Below are 15,693 nucleotides of genomic sequence, written 5' to 3' on the forward strand. Positions count from 1 at the left end.
CCCGTGTAATTTAAAGGGATGCATTCTGAACTAGGCTCATTTACATCCAGAAAATCTTTACACACTGAAATATTAGATGACTTCCTACCAGTTTCAACTCTCAGCCCCCAACGTCTTCCATCACCATAACAACCATGTTATGATAAGCAGTGTGGCATTATCTGGAAGGCCTTTTTTTACCCGCCCCCACCCTTGGAGATCTAATCTCCCTCTGGTTAGCATTCGGCTTCCTAATAACACACAGAACCACCCCCTTCCTCTCCCCTCCCCTCCCCCACATCCTAAGCAAGAACACATTTCCAGATGGGTCCTGGCTGTATTCAACACACCTGTATCCTTATGAGTATTGACTGATTACTGGATCAGACAAATTCCAAAATTGCACATATCCTCACAGCAGTAAGAATAAAGGTAAAGGCAAGATGTTTAAAGACCAAAATGGATACAGGTAAGGTAAAGCCCAAATCTATTCCTCGCTCTCTGGGAGACCTCAGGAAATTTAGCTCTCTGAGACTCAGTTTCCTTAATTTCATTCAAGATATTACTAGTATTATAGCAGCCTTATGAAAATTAAACAAACGGATTCATAAAAAGTACTTAACTTAGAGTCTGTCATGTAACAAATGCTCAAAATCTATTATGGTCACTAGACTGTAAACCCCACGAGGGCAGGGACTCCATTTGCCTCAGTCTTTGCTGTGTCAGGGAGTCCCTCAGTTCATGGCCCAGGGAGAGGCTCAGTTAGTATTTGTTGAAAGAATGAATAAAGGTTATTGCTATGCTTTATAAGCCAAGAAAATAGGGTGAAAGGAGGGGCAGGCAAAAGGACCTACCTATGGAGAACGAAGGGAAGAAATATTAACCAAAGAGCTATCCAAAGCCAAGTCACGTAAGCAGAAAGTCAAAGCACGGTTGTCCCCACTTGGGTTGAGGCCACCCTCAACAGTACTATTTTCAGTATTGAATGAGAGAAAGTTAGTGCTGCCATCAGTAGGCAGAGGGAACATAGAAAGAACAAATTTGGGGGAAACACCCTGTAATAATTTAGGTTTTCACCTATTTAATTTGAAATGTCAACCAGTCACCCAGAAAGCTATTGATCAGGCAAGAATACTATTAGTAGCTCTCATGAAATGGGCTCCGAAAGGAGTCAAGGCTGGAAGTACAGATGAAGAAGGAAGGTGTGAGGGCTGTAGTTGAAGCCAGGAGAAAGTACAGAGAGAAACAGAGGTTAAGGAGAAAGCCCTGGAAAACAGCCACTGCAAGCGGATAAAGAGAAGCCATTTCAAATTAACAGTTGGTCCCAATTTCTTGTCTTCAGAAATTGTTGGCTTCAGTTGGAGGGAAGAGAAATCAGAGATGGTCTGTTCGATTGATCAGAATTATGTGAGGAAACAGGAGAATAGTAACTTTCAGCCACTCTGTATCCCAGCAAAATGAACCACTGAAACATCGTCGCTCACTGTACCTGACAGTGTAAATCTCTTCGTCATTTTATGGCACTGATCTTCTTTAATCTTGGCCACCGAGAGTAAATAGGCCCCAGAAGCGTCACATCCGGCTTCCGATAAGATGTTCCAGTAGTGAGTGAGGTGCAACCTTGTCCAGAAGCTTGGGCTTTGGATTCTTGATATAAAGTCTGTGATACTTGTGACACAATGTATTAATACACAGAATCTTACTACTTCATGCCTTGAAGGAAGATCTTCTTCTATTAACCACATTTCATTAGCCTATTGCATAAACTTCTTACCTAACAAGACTTTGGTGGGTCATCAGGTAAGTATGAGCCTTTCCCTCTTCGGCAGTCAAAGCCAATTCTGCCCATCTGTGCAGGCGCCCCCTCCTCTGGGCAGGCTCCCCGGATCTACCAGGCAGAGCTGGACCCTCCCTTGCCTGTGCCGCACAGCTCACTGTGTCACTGCTCTAGTGAGGCGTTTACCACCACGTATAGAAATTCTCTGGCTGGCTTGGCATCTTCCCCCACTAGAAGGAAAGCACCTAAGGGCTTGGGGCTGTGTCTATCCACTTTTGCACCCTCAGGGCCTGGCACGGTGTGGGAGATAGAGTGGGTCATAAGGAGATGTTTGCTGAGTTAATGCACAGGAGAGAAAGAAGGAAGAGGCAGGGAAGGAAAGAGGGGGGAGGTGGAGGGAAGAGAGTTGTATAGGAGAAAGAAGGGGATGGAAGGGAAGAAGATAGAGGGGTTTAGCAGGAGAACATAGCCAGTCCTTTACCCTTTTCCAACTCTCCAGAATGCCACTTAACTCTGAGAGGAATCCACGTGGCATGAAGAGAGGACACCAACACTCTACAGAGCCAGACAGATCCAATGGAGCAACCCCGGGGATCCGCCAACCACAGAAGTCGACGCAAGCTGATGTCGCATCCAAATGAATGAGTGGGTGGTTGAATGAATAAATGAATGAATACATCTTGCTCAGTGGAACCATGGGTATCTACACAGCACCGGGAAAAGGAAAAGCTAAATCTGCCTACATGCAATGATGGAAAAATGGCGAGACTTACCTAGGGCTTGAGAGAAAGCTGCACAACCCCCTCCAGCACCCGCTCATTTTCAAATGCCACGGCAATTCTTGGTACACTCTCCAGAAGGTGGTTTGCTGCTGGAAGTATCTCATCAAGATTTGGTGAAAATGTGTTTTCTTGTGATTTGCTGGGTTCTGAAATGCGTTTGGACTGCTTTCTCTGACAGGAGTGACTACACCTATTTAAAAATCAATTACAGTTTAATGCATCTGGCTTTTTAGTATCTGAAAATGCTATAGCAAAAATGTGACTGCTCTGTGGCCATCATGAATGAAATAAAAGTCAAGGTTGCTGGAAAAAATTTATCTTACACATCAGTCTGAATTTACCAAAGAATTAGTTAGAGTTATATGATCACTGACCTAGAATTTGAGGAGTTTGTGACCATATTGATTTTTCCTTTCCCAAGGAAATAGCTGTAACCTATTTTTCTGTTTTCGTTTTTGTTTGTTTTTTTAGCAACCTGAAATGCTCCAAAATTCTATTTTAAATATACGCTATGGTTGCTGCTTAAGCAAGCACTTTCAAACATCGAGGACGTATGTTTTGGAGAAGTTAATCCATTGCCTGGATCTTATACAGGCCAAGGGGTAGCTGAGCAAACAAATGGCAAATCTGATGTTGGAGCCAGGATTACTATATCTTCATTTCCAAAGAGAAATGGTCCCAATAGATCTCACTACGCAGACATAAGCTTCTCAAAGACAGACAGGTTTTGTTTAATTAAAACCTGGTGATATGTATCCTTGAAAACTAAACTATTAATAGAAGTATTTTAAAATCTGCAAAATGAATTGGAGCACATGCTAGATGGCGCCCCAAGCCCAGCTCTTCATAAGAACTGTACTAAAAGGGATGCCCACTGTTTAAACAACCATTCTGCATTTCCACTGAAATGATTTCCAGGTCACCCACCCATTCAGACAGACTCCGGGCTATCTGGTCTAAAGCGTGCAGATATGCCCAGGCAGCAAGTGCAGTGCTTAAAAGACCCATGGAAGAAAAAGAAAACTCCTCCTCCACTGTGTGTAGCAAAGGTATGCTTGTGGGCAGTAAATTGGGAAAGTGGGGGTGCAGAATAGGGGAGAAAAAGAACTGGGACAAATATTACCCTGAGTCCAAGATTTGAAGTGTTAAAGTGTATGAAACATTTTCATAGGCCGGGCATGGTGGCTCACACCTGTAATCCTAGCACTTTGGGAGGCCGAGGCAGGAGGATCGCTTGACGTCAGGAGTTAGAGACCAGCCTGGGCAAGAGCAAGACCCCATCTCTACAAAAAACAGAAAACTTAGCCAGGTGTGGTGGCACACACCGGTAGTCCCAGGCACTTGGGAGGCTGAGGCAGGAGGATCGCTTGAGCCCAGGAGTTTGAGGTTACAGTAAGGTATGATTGTGCCACTGCACTCTAGCCTGGGTGACAGAGCAAGATCCAGTCTCCAAAAAAAAAAAAAAAAAAAAAAAAATTCGTAGAAAATACTGCATTTAATTTTGTCTTTTTATAAAATAAGCTCAAGAGGAGGACATGGATATGAATCCCCATATGACCAATGAAGCTACTTAAAATCAGAGAAGCCACGTGACTTTCCCACAGTCAGCATGTGACCAGTAACTGGAGAAGCAGCATTCAACCCTTCTGCTCTGACTCCAGTGCTCCTCCAACTACACACGGGATGTGAGGAATGGTTTGGCCCCAGCATCATCTTTGCACTCATAGCGCAGCACGGTCCTCATCGACAGACTTACTGGCTGACGCTTCTGTAGTGTTGTTGTGACACTTGGTGGGCTAAATTATGCTGCACTGACAAACAACCCCAAAATCCCACTGCCCTAAAAGAGCAAAGGTTGATTATGTCCACCACAGGACTGGAGACCGGGAACTCCAGTCCAGGCCTCCTGAAGGCAGGACTCACAGAGCAGCTGCCATCCTGAACGTTTCCAGTGGTCGCTTAGTCACAAGGCCCCACCTGACAAGGGGGCCGGGAAGTGTTTCCCATGGTGAAGGAGGCATTTGGCTCAAAGGGCCACCACAAGTGCTTATCATAGTGCCAGATGCTATACCTTACATGAACTAGCATTTTTAATACTCTCAAGATAAGTGGTGTTATAATATTATTCCTATTTTGCAGGTGAGAAACTGAGTCTTAGGGAGGTAAGCATCTTGCACAAGATCACACCTTGTGTAAAGTGTAACACAGTTCTGTCAGACTCCAAAGCCATCACTCTTAACAATAAATCATTTCTAGTAGATTCCATGGTGATTTCTGGGAGGAGGGAAGGCAGACTCTGTTTGCCAAACAGCACACAGACCTGAGAGTGAGATGAGGACAGGGCAAAATGAGGCCACTCCTGTTCCATGACCATGACGTCATATGCAGGTGGCTTGTGCCTGCTCTCCTCTGCTCAGCCCCCCAGTTCCTGATTCTATTGCAGGCAGATGATAAAAGCTGAGGTTCGGTACTGACTCTCAAAGCAATAGAGATGGAGGTCTCGAGAAATGGCAGACCCAAAAAGCCAGCAGCCAGAAATAGCTGTGCATTCATTCAGCAAACATCTATTGAGTGAAACTGGAGTGGGTCCCAGGGAACTCAGACCTGCCTGAGGGTGTCTGATGAATAATCTTTAGGCTGACAGAATTCAACATCACCAGATGATCTGCATGGGCCATCCTGGGAAAGGTGGTGGGTAGAAGGCCCCAGGGAAGAAAGTGAGGAAAATGAAGAGGATGTTGATAGTAGCTGACATTTCTTGAGACTTTACTATGGGCCAGGCACTGTTTTAAGTGCTTTATATGGAACTACCTCATTGAATGCGCACAATGCTCACAATGCCATGAGGTTGGTATACTTATTTTATAAATGAGGGATCTGGGACACAGAGTGGTAGAATAATGTGGCCAAAGTCACTGCCTAGCAAGTGGGAAAGCCAGGGCTCACCCTGGTCTGGCATCAGGATCCCACTTTTAACCATCATGCTATATTGACTCCTTCCACTCAACAGAGATGGAAAAAAAGGGGACTTCACTGGATTTTCGGGGAGCTTTTATGGGTTGTAGGGTTACAAAAAGAAATGGAAAGGGCTCCCTGACAGCCTGAGAAGGGTGGGGTTTGGGGGAAAAGGGAATGCAGTGGTGTTCAGATCTCCCAGGAGATGCTTTCCCCTCGCTTCTGATGGAACCAGCACAACTCCACCACCTCGAGGTCTGGCTGCTTTGTGACGAAGGAGAGGAAGGGACCCTTGGCATGAAGTCTGGTTTTCTCTCAGCAAACACCAGCAGCGGGGGCAGCTGGGAGGCACCCACATTGGTAATAAGAAACCAGAAGAGACTCTGGTGACTACAGCCAACAAACAGATGGGTGAGCAAATATGACACTGTCAGGGACTCCCAGGAACACCTGGAGTAGGCGAGGATATTCCAAGGAGCTGGTGGGAAATGACCTACCCTAGTCTGAGGATGTTCTGGTTGCATGAGAAGTAAGAGAAATAATTTATATGAAGTGCCTGACACAGTGAAATCACTGAAAAGAAAATGTGGCTATCATGACCAGTGGACACATAAAGAATATAAGACCAAACAATTCTTAGTTTAAGTAACAAAAAGGTGAAAGAGACTGTTCCATCACAATGCACAATCCTTCTAGTCAGCCAATTTTTGGTAGGAGTAATCTAGGTTACAAATTGAATATAATACTAGACATTTCAAATGCAAGAAGCATGCAGATCGATGTCACTAAGAAAGACCAGCTTGCCTCACTGTGATTGATTGGTATGACATTTGGACAAAAGAGTCAAAAAATAGCCGTTTATAAAAAAAATCATAATGCACTCAAGGACGATAGCCCTGGTTTTTAGACCTTGTTCATCCTTGTGGGATGGGCTTCTCATGCCCGGGGCACACGGAAGTGAATTACTGCTATTACAATTCCTCATGCCTCTAGCAAAGACTAGTATTCACAGCCTCATTCTGCAGCATACAACTTTTTTTTTCCCTGACAAATATTGTCAATAGTGCTTTTTGGGGGGCTCACAGTGCAGCGAAGGGATGTAATGTGTACCCACAATTTTAACAGCCACACCATGACCCGTTAGTAGGAAATGGAGATATTGAATACATTGCAAACCATCATACAGCAAGTGAATAGAAAAACTACATTAAATCTAAGGCATCCTCATTCCTAGGCCTGCTCTCTCCTTCACACCACGTAACTTAAGAGAGAGTGGGAATTATTACAGTGTAGGAAAGAAATAGCAAAAAGGATTTATCCTTTTAAAAATGAAAATAAAAGAGAACATAGTAAGGAGAAATTTGCACAGAGCTTAGAATCTTCCCAGAGGCTATTTAAAGATATTCTGAGTCCTTAGACCTGAAGTGCTCTGTGTAATTGCTGAGTGCTCTGCTTCCAGGTCTGGTGTTTGTGATTTCCGAGGTCTCTAGGATGCAGACCTGCAGTCCTTTTCAGAAAGGGATAAGAATTTGATTTCAGAATTCGGGTAGAGACCTCTAACTCCTACCCAGTATCCGCTTAGGGAAGTTCTGTCATTCTTATTTGTTAGTGACAGAATCCCACCTTGGTTTAGGGTAGCAGTGTACCCAGTTGAAACCTCTATTCCCAGCTTCCCTTGTGTCTAGCTGTGGCCAAGTAATGAGGCCCTGAGTCAAAGAGACATAAGAAGAAATGTTGCTGGGAAAGTTCCTTAAACGGAATCGGTAAGCTCTTCTTCCTTCTTGTGGCCTGAAATGTGATGGCTGGAGCTCCAGCAGCCATAAGCCTGGGTGACCTTGAGAATGCAAGCCAGTGTAGTGAATCAGGGACACAGAAGGAGCTGGGTCCCAGGTGACTTTGGGGAGCCAACAGAGCAGCCCAGAAGTCTGTTATAGGAGAGAATAAACCCTGGGGAATTCAGCCAGTGAAGTCAGGTTTCAGTTACTCACAGTCAAGTACAAGTCCTAACATATAACCATTTGCATACGTGTTTATGGCTTTACTCCTACGTGAGCAATCCCAGCTGCGAGCTTTCCCTTGTGCGTGGCTCCTCCCCGCCCCTGATTGGCAGGTGTGCTCGCAGAGTCAAGCCTTGCTTACCAAGGAGCTTGTGCTCCACAGCGTTTCGCAGGGACTGGTGCCGGAAGTACAGGAGCCCATTCGGCTTCTCCTGGACCCACTGTTTGGTGGCGTTGCGGAAGGCAGCCCAGTGCAGCGTGGTCACTTTGTAATGATTCCTGTAGCCCACCATGTCCAAAAGCTGGAGGAGCTCATCCTCGGCCAACCCACAATGCGAGACACACAATAAGCACAGAGCATCGGCCACCCAGCCGTCCAGCCCTGCATAGACAACATGATGGTGACAAAAATAGGAGCTAACATGAGCCAGGTATCATTCTGAATGTTTCATATGATTAAACAATTTATTGCTTTCAGTGTTTATAGGTAAACACTGCAACTGCCCCTGTCTCACAAATGAGGAAAGTGGAACATGGAGAAGTTAAGTAACTTACCTATGGTCACATTGAAGTAGACGCAGAACTGGGATTTGACCCCAGACAGCCCAGCTCCACAGCCCACACTGTTAGCCATTAAGTTACCATCCATATTGTCACGACTGCATCCAGAGCTATGGCTACACCCTGGCAAGCTTGCTGATTATTACACTGAAGATTTCTGTTGCATAGTCTTTCCTGAGGTTTTCAAATGCCTAATTTGCATTTAGCTGTGAGTGGTTTTTGTGTGTGATTGTTCTCCTGCCACACATCACAGACACCACTTGAGCCAGCTCTTCATTGCTCACCTGACCCCTCTTAGATTTCCTACCACAGCTGGGTTTCCCGCTGGCTCCATGATTAACCTACTATAAAAAGATCCTTCAGACCATTAGAGAAATGACAACACAGTCTACTATTCTAAATTTATATCCTGTGCTGGGATTGGGGGACGAGCCCAAATTACCTGCTATCTTTAAGCACAGGCAGAGCTGTTCTGCCCCAGCTGTGTACGAGTCCTCTGAGGTTGATCTCAGCTTAACCAACCTCTTCCTGTGCCTGTGGCTGAGCTCCCCCGGGCCCCAGAGGGGAGTCTGGGCAGTGCTGGGGGTAGAGCTGTCTCTGGGGGAAGGAGGTGGAGAGTAGCACAGCCACGGGCCACTGTGCCTGAGTGACTCTTCCAGGGGCACAGGGACCTTGTTTCCAACTCCTTGAAGGTGGGGGAGGGCACGCTAATTTTGAAGTCAGTTTTCTTTACATAAATGCAAACTCCAGAGTGAAAAATGGGGCAGGACAACATGTTGTAGTACAAATCCATGTGGCTGTCCTTCAGGTATTCTCCACTTCCCTCTCCTCACCCCCATTTCCCCAGCGCTGCCCCATTCCAATCCAGTGCCTTCAAGAGAAGACTGGTATAGAAGAAACAGAGAAAAACTCAAGTTTCAAAATAGACATTTGAAGCTCAGAGCAGAGACAATGGCTTGAGAGAACAAACTGTGACTCAAAAGCCTAATGGCTGAATGTCATAAAATAAATTGCTGACCAACTCATGGGATATATTTTTTACCATAAACAATGGACTCAGACAATTACAGGATGGACTAAAGAGGACTTCTTTCCCCCACCAAGGAAGAAAGGAGATTTTGCTGAACTGAGAATGGTATCAGAGAGTTAGAGAAGAGAACAAGACTCAAGAAAAGCACAGAAGTTGGCTGAAGAGAAAGGCCCCCCCACAGGTAGGATGAGAAACTGAGTCAGCAGGTGGCAGCAAAGATTGTGCAACCCGAGAACAAATAGGAACTTGGGCATCCTAGAGAAAGCCAAATGGAGAGACGTCAATATCTGTGGACTGGCCAGGCATGGACTGTAATCCCAGCATTTTCAGAGGCCAAGACGGGAGGATCGCTTGAGGCCAGGAGTTCAAGACCAGCCTGAGAAACACAGGAAGACTCCATCTCTACAAAAAATAAAAAAGAATAAAAAATAAAATAAATATCTGTGGACCATCTGGGACTATGTCACCTTGGCAGAAGACAGCAGGGACAGATGACAAGCAAGGACACTCAGCCCTCAGGCCCTCGGATCTAAGTGCAACCAATGGAGACATGGGAAAGACACAAATCCCCACTTGACTAAAAAAGTCCTGAGTTGACTGAATTAGGTTTCTGCCATCGGTCGCACTGTAAAGTCAAAAGAGAGATGAAACTGAGTTATAGAAATAATAAAGGTCCATTTCTTAGATTCCTGAAAAATGTGAACTGACATTTGTGTCTAACACAGTTCTTCAGTCAACACACAGAGCTCTCTAGGTAGAGCTGTCAAATTAGCAAACTAGTGCAACCTCTGTGGAAAGCAATATGGAGATACAAGTAGACCTACCATTCGATCCAGCAATCCCATTACTGGGCATCTACCCAAAAGAACAAAAGACATTCTATGAAAAAGACATCTGCACCTGAATGTTTATAGCAGCACAATTCACAATTGCAAAGATGTGGAAACAACCCAAGTGCCCATCAATACATGAGTGGATTACTAAAATGTGGTGTATGTATACCATGGTGTATGTATACCATACTACTCAGCCACAAAAAACAATGGTGATATAGCACCTCTTATATTATCCTGGATAGATCTGGAACCCATTCTACTAAGTGAAATATCCCAAAAATAGAAAAACAAGCATCACATGTACTCCCCATCAAATTGGTTTCACTGATCAACACTTAAGAGCATATATAGAAATAACGTTAATCGGGTGTCGGGCAGATGGGAGGCAGGGGAGGGGATGGGTGTATACATACATAATGAGTGTGATGCGCACCATCTGGGGGATGGACACGCTTGAAGCTCTGACTCGGGGCCGGGGGACAGGGGCAATATACGTAACCTAAACTTTTGTACCCCCATAATATGCTGAAATAAAAAAAACAAAATCAAATCAAATCAAATACAGGACACCCAGTTAAGTTTGAATTTCTGATAAACAACTAATTAATTTTTAGTATGAATATACCCTGTACAATATTTGGGATATACTTATATTGAGAATTATTTGTTGTTTATCTGCAATTCAAATAATTTTTAGTATAAGTATGTCCCATACAATAACTAGGACATAATTCTGCTAAAAGATTATTTGTTGTTTGTCTGAAATTCAAATTTAACTGGGCATCCCGTGTTTCCTGAGACAGCTCTATCCCTAGAGCCTCCTCCCCCGGGTGGGAGTCTACCACACATCTTTCTCCCTGTAGACCCCTGCCAAGCTGTCAACACTGGCCAAGACCTACCTTCCCCTGAAGACACAGTTCCAGAATTTGACTCTTTTGGTTTAAGAGTCCAACTATAGTCTTCAATCCAGCGTTTCAGGATCAATTCCCAGAGCTCCTGAATAGAGGCCACCTCCAAGTACTCCCTCATACACTGAAACTCATTTCGGTAGATCCTGCATTCTTTCCATTCACCGGCTAGGATTGTGAGTTTTAAAGGACTCAGGTTTTGTTTCTTCCTTAAAGCTTGTCTGGTCTGTTGGAAGCAGTCTGTGCTGGCAATGGAAAGATGCTGTCTAAAGATGTTCAGTTTTGTCTCTTCATCCCCTGTGCCAATGAGTTCCACCGTCCTCACATCTGGCCGGGCGCATAGCAACTTGCAGGACAGGCTGGAGGAGACAGTGCTCATGATAAATTTGCAATGAGGAGAGAGGGAGTGCGGCAGCCAGGAAAAATCTTTGGCCTGATGGAAAGATCCAAAGACATTTGTAAACCTTAAAGACTTTAAAATTGCTTTACTGATGGTTTTCAGGTTTACGGTAGGTGGAATACAGAGGATAAGTATAAGGTAAGAGTTGGGGTTATGGTTGTCACTAGTAATTTGGACAGTAAGCATTAAGGTGGTAATAAAATACCAATTCACACTCGATAGAACCATATTTGACTGACTCTATCTATTATGAACTTGATCATATAAATGTGAACTCTTAAAAAGAGAGATCCTATGAGCAAGTTACTTAATAAAAACACATACTTCTGAAAAATGACCCACAGTGACAACCAGAGGAGATGTAAAACAGTGCAAATGGAACCATTCAGTTGAGAAATAAGGTATTATTTTATGCTGAAAATTTCTCACTCTATGCAGCAATACTATCATGAGCTAAATGATATTATTCAGGGATAAAATATATACCTAAGATCCTTTCTCAATGCCTTTAGCAGCCTTTCCTATCCCTCCTTGTCTGATATTAATAATAGCAACTATCACATAGTATCTGCTTACTCTGAGCCAGGAATCGTGTTGAGTGTGTCTGCAAGTACTAACTATTAATATACTGTATTTTTTATTTTCTGTATCTTAGGATATTTTGACATCTCTCAGGACCTTCCAGACCCAGGGAGAGACTGCCCTTCCCAAGGCTAGCTAACTCCTGGGCATGTGGACAGCTTGTCTAGAACACGCCTTTCTTGTGCAGACTGGCCAATCCCAAGCTGTGCCCCAACCCACCTTCTTCTCTATCTCACACACCAAGCTAATATTTCCTCTGCCTTCAATCAACCCAGGGCCAGGTACCAGACAATTAGGGGCAGCCTCTATGCCCTAAAAGTCACCAGAATTATTCAAACGAACCCATCCTGTCTCGCCTGCCCTGCCCTGCCTTTTCTGCAGAAACTCCAGTAAAGGCTCTGGCCTTGGTTTCCCCTTGCTCCTGTCTTCTGCCTTCTGGCCACCCTGGCACTTCCCCTGGGTCCCTGCATGGCATGTCCTCTTCTCTCAGGAAACATAAGTAATAAATTCTTCTTTCAATGGCATTAGCCTTTGCATGTGGTTGCCCAACCATACTTATATAAATTAAATCATGGGTATAATTTTAATACACTAACTCATTCAATCCTCATAACAACCCTCTAGAAGGGCAGAGGAGGAAACAGAAGCATACAGGGGCTAAATATCTCATTTCATTCATTCTGCTAGTGATCAGCAGAGCTGGGATTTGAACCAAGGGTCTGGCTCTAGAGCAGGCTCCTAAGCACCACTGAACTGCTTAAGGCAACTGCCTGGCCAGTCCCTCCTCCTGCAGAGTGCTGCCTCAGGCCCTTCCTCCAGGAAGCCATCTCTGAAAGCCAAGTCCCTTCATTAGAGACTCTCACAACACAATATGCAGCACTTGTTGCAGCTGCAATTTTATACTTATTTTGAGTGGTAAGATTTCATTAATGTCTGCCATTCCCCACTAGAGTGAAGACTCCATTTCTGGGCAGGGACCATGTCTGTTTTTGCTCACACTGCTCTGCCAATAGTAAGTGCTCAATAATTATTTGTTGAATGTACTATGGTTGTCATGTATTAAATCAAAAAGCAGGTTATAAAACAATATGGTATGCAACTTCATTTACATAAACATGCATATGTATATAGAGAGAGACATCAATAGGAAAAGGGCTATATACAAACAAAATGGTTAACAGTGGTAAGACTGTGAGTATATTTAATTTTTGATTTTCTTCTTTTTTGTTTATATTTCCTATCAGAAACATATATATTACTTACATAATTTATTGATTACATATATTTTTAAGTTTTAAAGAAACTGCTTTCTAAAGTAATGACTGGTACTAAGAAATAATACAGGCTCCATTGATCCAATATTATTTCAAACAGGAAAAAAGCTAAAGATGGCAACCAGTGAATGGAATTTGGTATGTGCCAAATAAGTATAGATGAGGTAGACCAAACTATAAAGCATAAAGAACATAGTAGGGGCCCAATAAGACTGATCAAAATATAGAATAGGGGCCAGGCATGGTGGCTCATGCCTGTAATCCCAGCACTTTTGGGAGGCCGAGGCAGGAGGATCATTTGAGGCCAGGAGTTCGAGACCAGCCTGGGCAACATATTGAGACCTCATCTCTATAAAAAATTAAAAAATAGCCAGGTGTGGTGGTACCTGGCTATAGTCCCAGCCTCTCAGGAGCCTGAGGCAGGAGGATTACTTGAGCCTAGGAGTTCAAGCCTGCAGTGAGCTATGATTGTGCCATGGCACTCCAGCCTGGGCAACAGAGTGAGACCCTGTCCTAAAAAAAAAAAAAAAAGGTATCAAATAAGGGGCAGGGCAGACCCATGAGATCCATGCAGGGGGAAAGACCACAGTTTCTGGAACCAGACTGAATTCTGAGTCTACCACCTATCTTAGGACCTTAGACAAACCACCTAACATCTCTGTGCTCAGTCCCCTCTTTGTAAATAGGGATGACAAGCACCGTCTCTTCTTGTGGTTGTTACAATGGTGCCTGGCCCATTGTAAATGCATTATATAAATATTTGTTCAATAAAAATATAAAGCAGTAACTAAAAGTGATGTTGGTTATAACCAGAGATAAGCAATGCAATCAAAAAGTGTTATGTACATTCTAAATAATAGAGTTTTCTTTTTACAGAAAAATAATAAAATAGGGGTTATTTAAAAAAGTTGTTACCTTCTGACCTGAAATCCCATAAATTCCAATCAATTCTTCAATTCCATCTAGTACAAGTATACATGGCTTTAAACTGATAGAAGCAATGAACGCTTCTACAAGAAGTGAAAAGACCAAGACATTTGAGTCTTCATTAAGAATATCCGTTTCGAGCTGAGTACCTACAGCATAGAAATTTGCTCAAATTAGGTGAAAATGTTTCCATCATTGCTAAAATATGTTAATGGACTGAGGAGGCAGAAGAGGTTGGGAAAAACAAGTGCTACTCACAGCTGTATAGATGACACATACATGTCTACATGTGATTCGCATCCTCAATATAGTCAACTCAAAAGGGATAATGATATTTACCACCAGATGTCTCCAGTACATTTTCATGATTTTATATAAAAAATGTTTTTGTATAATCAAAAACATTACTCTCATTTTCCAGGATGCAAAAATAGATCATGTTACAAAGAGTTTGAATGGGAAGAAAGAGAAGTCCTGTGATCTGTGAAGTTTTCGCAGCTCCTTAACGTTGGGTGCTGTTTGGGGTCACAGCCACCACCCTGGGCTCTTCCAGTAATGCACACGTACAAGCAGCTCTCACCTACTGCCTAGTCTATTTGGTCCTAGCCCATCTTAAACCTTGTGGAAACAATCCTAATCCTCACCCATCATATTAGACCCCAGCCCTTGCATTCTGGGAGTTACAAGTTCTTAGGGAGAACTAAGCTATGAACCAGCAAAAGGGCAAAAGTAATTTGAGAGGACCAATTTTCAGATTGTGATTAAGTGCCCTCGGAGCAGCAAGCCCAAATTGTAATCACCTACTTAATATCGTAAAATCACCCACCTAATATCCTAAAATCATCTACCTAATATCCTAAAAGTATTTTACTACATAACAACTTCTATCTTGCTTTTATTTTTCAAAAGCAATATTTTCCATAGAAATCCAGGCACATCAAGGTCTAGAAAATCAAGTCATGTGTAGAAGCCTTAATGGATTAAGTCTCTCAGATACACTGAGATTCTGCTAGCGTCATTGAGAGTAATGTTTAGCAAATACTTATTGTTGCCTGTTATGTGAACATTCTGTGCTAGCTGCCAAGAGGAGATAAAATGGCCTGTGATATAAAGTCAAGCACTTAAGGCATTGGAAATGGGTTCTGTACACAAACAGCCACATTTCAAGGCAGAATATGAGTCTTAATAAAGCTTAATGCATCATCATCCTTTGAGGTTTTTATAAAAAAAAAATGCTCAACATCTCTAATTATTAGAGAAATGCAAATCAAAACCACAATGAGATATCACCTCAGCCCAGTGAGATTGGCCTCTATCAAAAAAATCTCAAAACAAAAAATGCTGGCAAGGATGTGGAGAGATAGGAACACTCTTACACTGCTGGTGGGACTGCAAATTAGTGCAACCTCTGTGGAAAAGAATTTGGAGATACCTCAAAGAGCTAAAAATAGAAATACCATTCAATCCAGCAATAGCACTATTAGGCATCTACCCAAGAGAGCAAAAGACATTCTATAATAAAGACATCTGCACCCGGATGTTTATGGCAGCACAATTCACTATTGCAAGGATGTGGAAACAACCCAAGTGCCCGTCAATCCATGAGTGGATTATTAAAATTTGGTATATGTATACAATGGAATATTACTCAATTATAAGAAACAATGATGATCTAGCACTTCTTA

General features: G+C 43.2%; 1 protein-coding gene across 1 annotated transcript in view; it reads right to left on the minus strand.

Annotated features, from left to right (window-relative positions):
* LOC138396923 (putative tetratricopeptide repeat protein 41) overlaps positions 1-15,693 on the minus strand; it is a 63,062-nt gene that overhangs the window by 31,793 nt on the left and 15,576 nt on the right. The window contains exons 4-8 of the mRNA XM_069490709.1: positions 13,997-14,157; positions 10,817-11,258; positions 7,633-7,872; positions 2,530-2,728; positions 1,469-1,647 (exon numbers count right to left, since the gene is read on the minus strand). Of these exons, the coding sequence (XP_069346810.1) occupies positions 1,469-1,647; positions 2,530-2,728; positions 7,633-7,872; positions 10,817-11,258; positions 13,997-14,157 (1,221 nt within the window). The remainder of the gene's footprint in view (positions 1-1,468; positions 1,648-2,529; positions 2,729-7,632; positions 7,873-10,816; positions 11,259-13,996; positions 14,158-15,693) is intronic.

The sequence above is a fragment of the Eulemur rufifrons genome, chromosome 16 (assembly GCF_041146395.1).
Source record: "Eulemur rufifrons isolate Redbay chromosome 16, OSU_ERuf_1, whole genome shotgun sequence".
Lineage (NCBI taxonomy): Eukaryota > Metazoa > Chordata > Mammalia > Primates > Lemuridae > Eulemur > Eulemur rufifrons.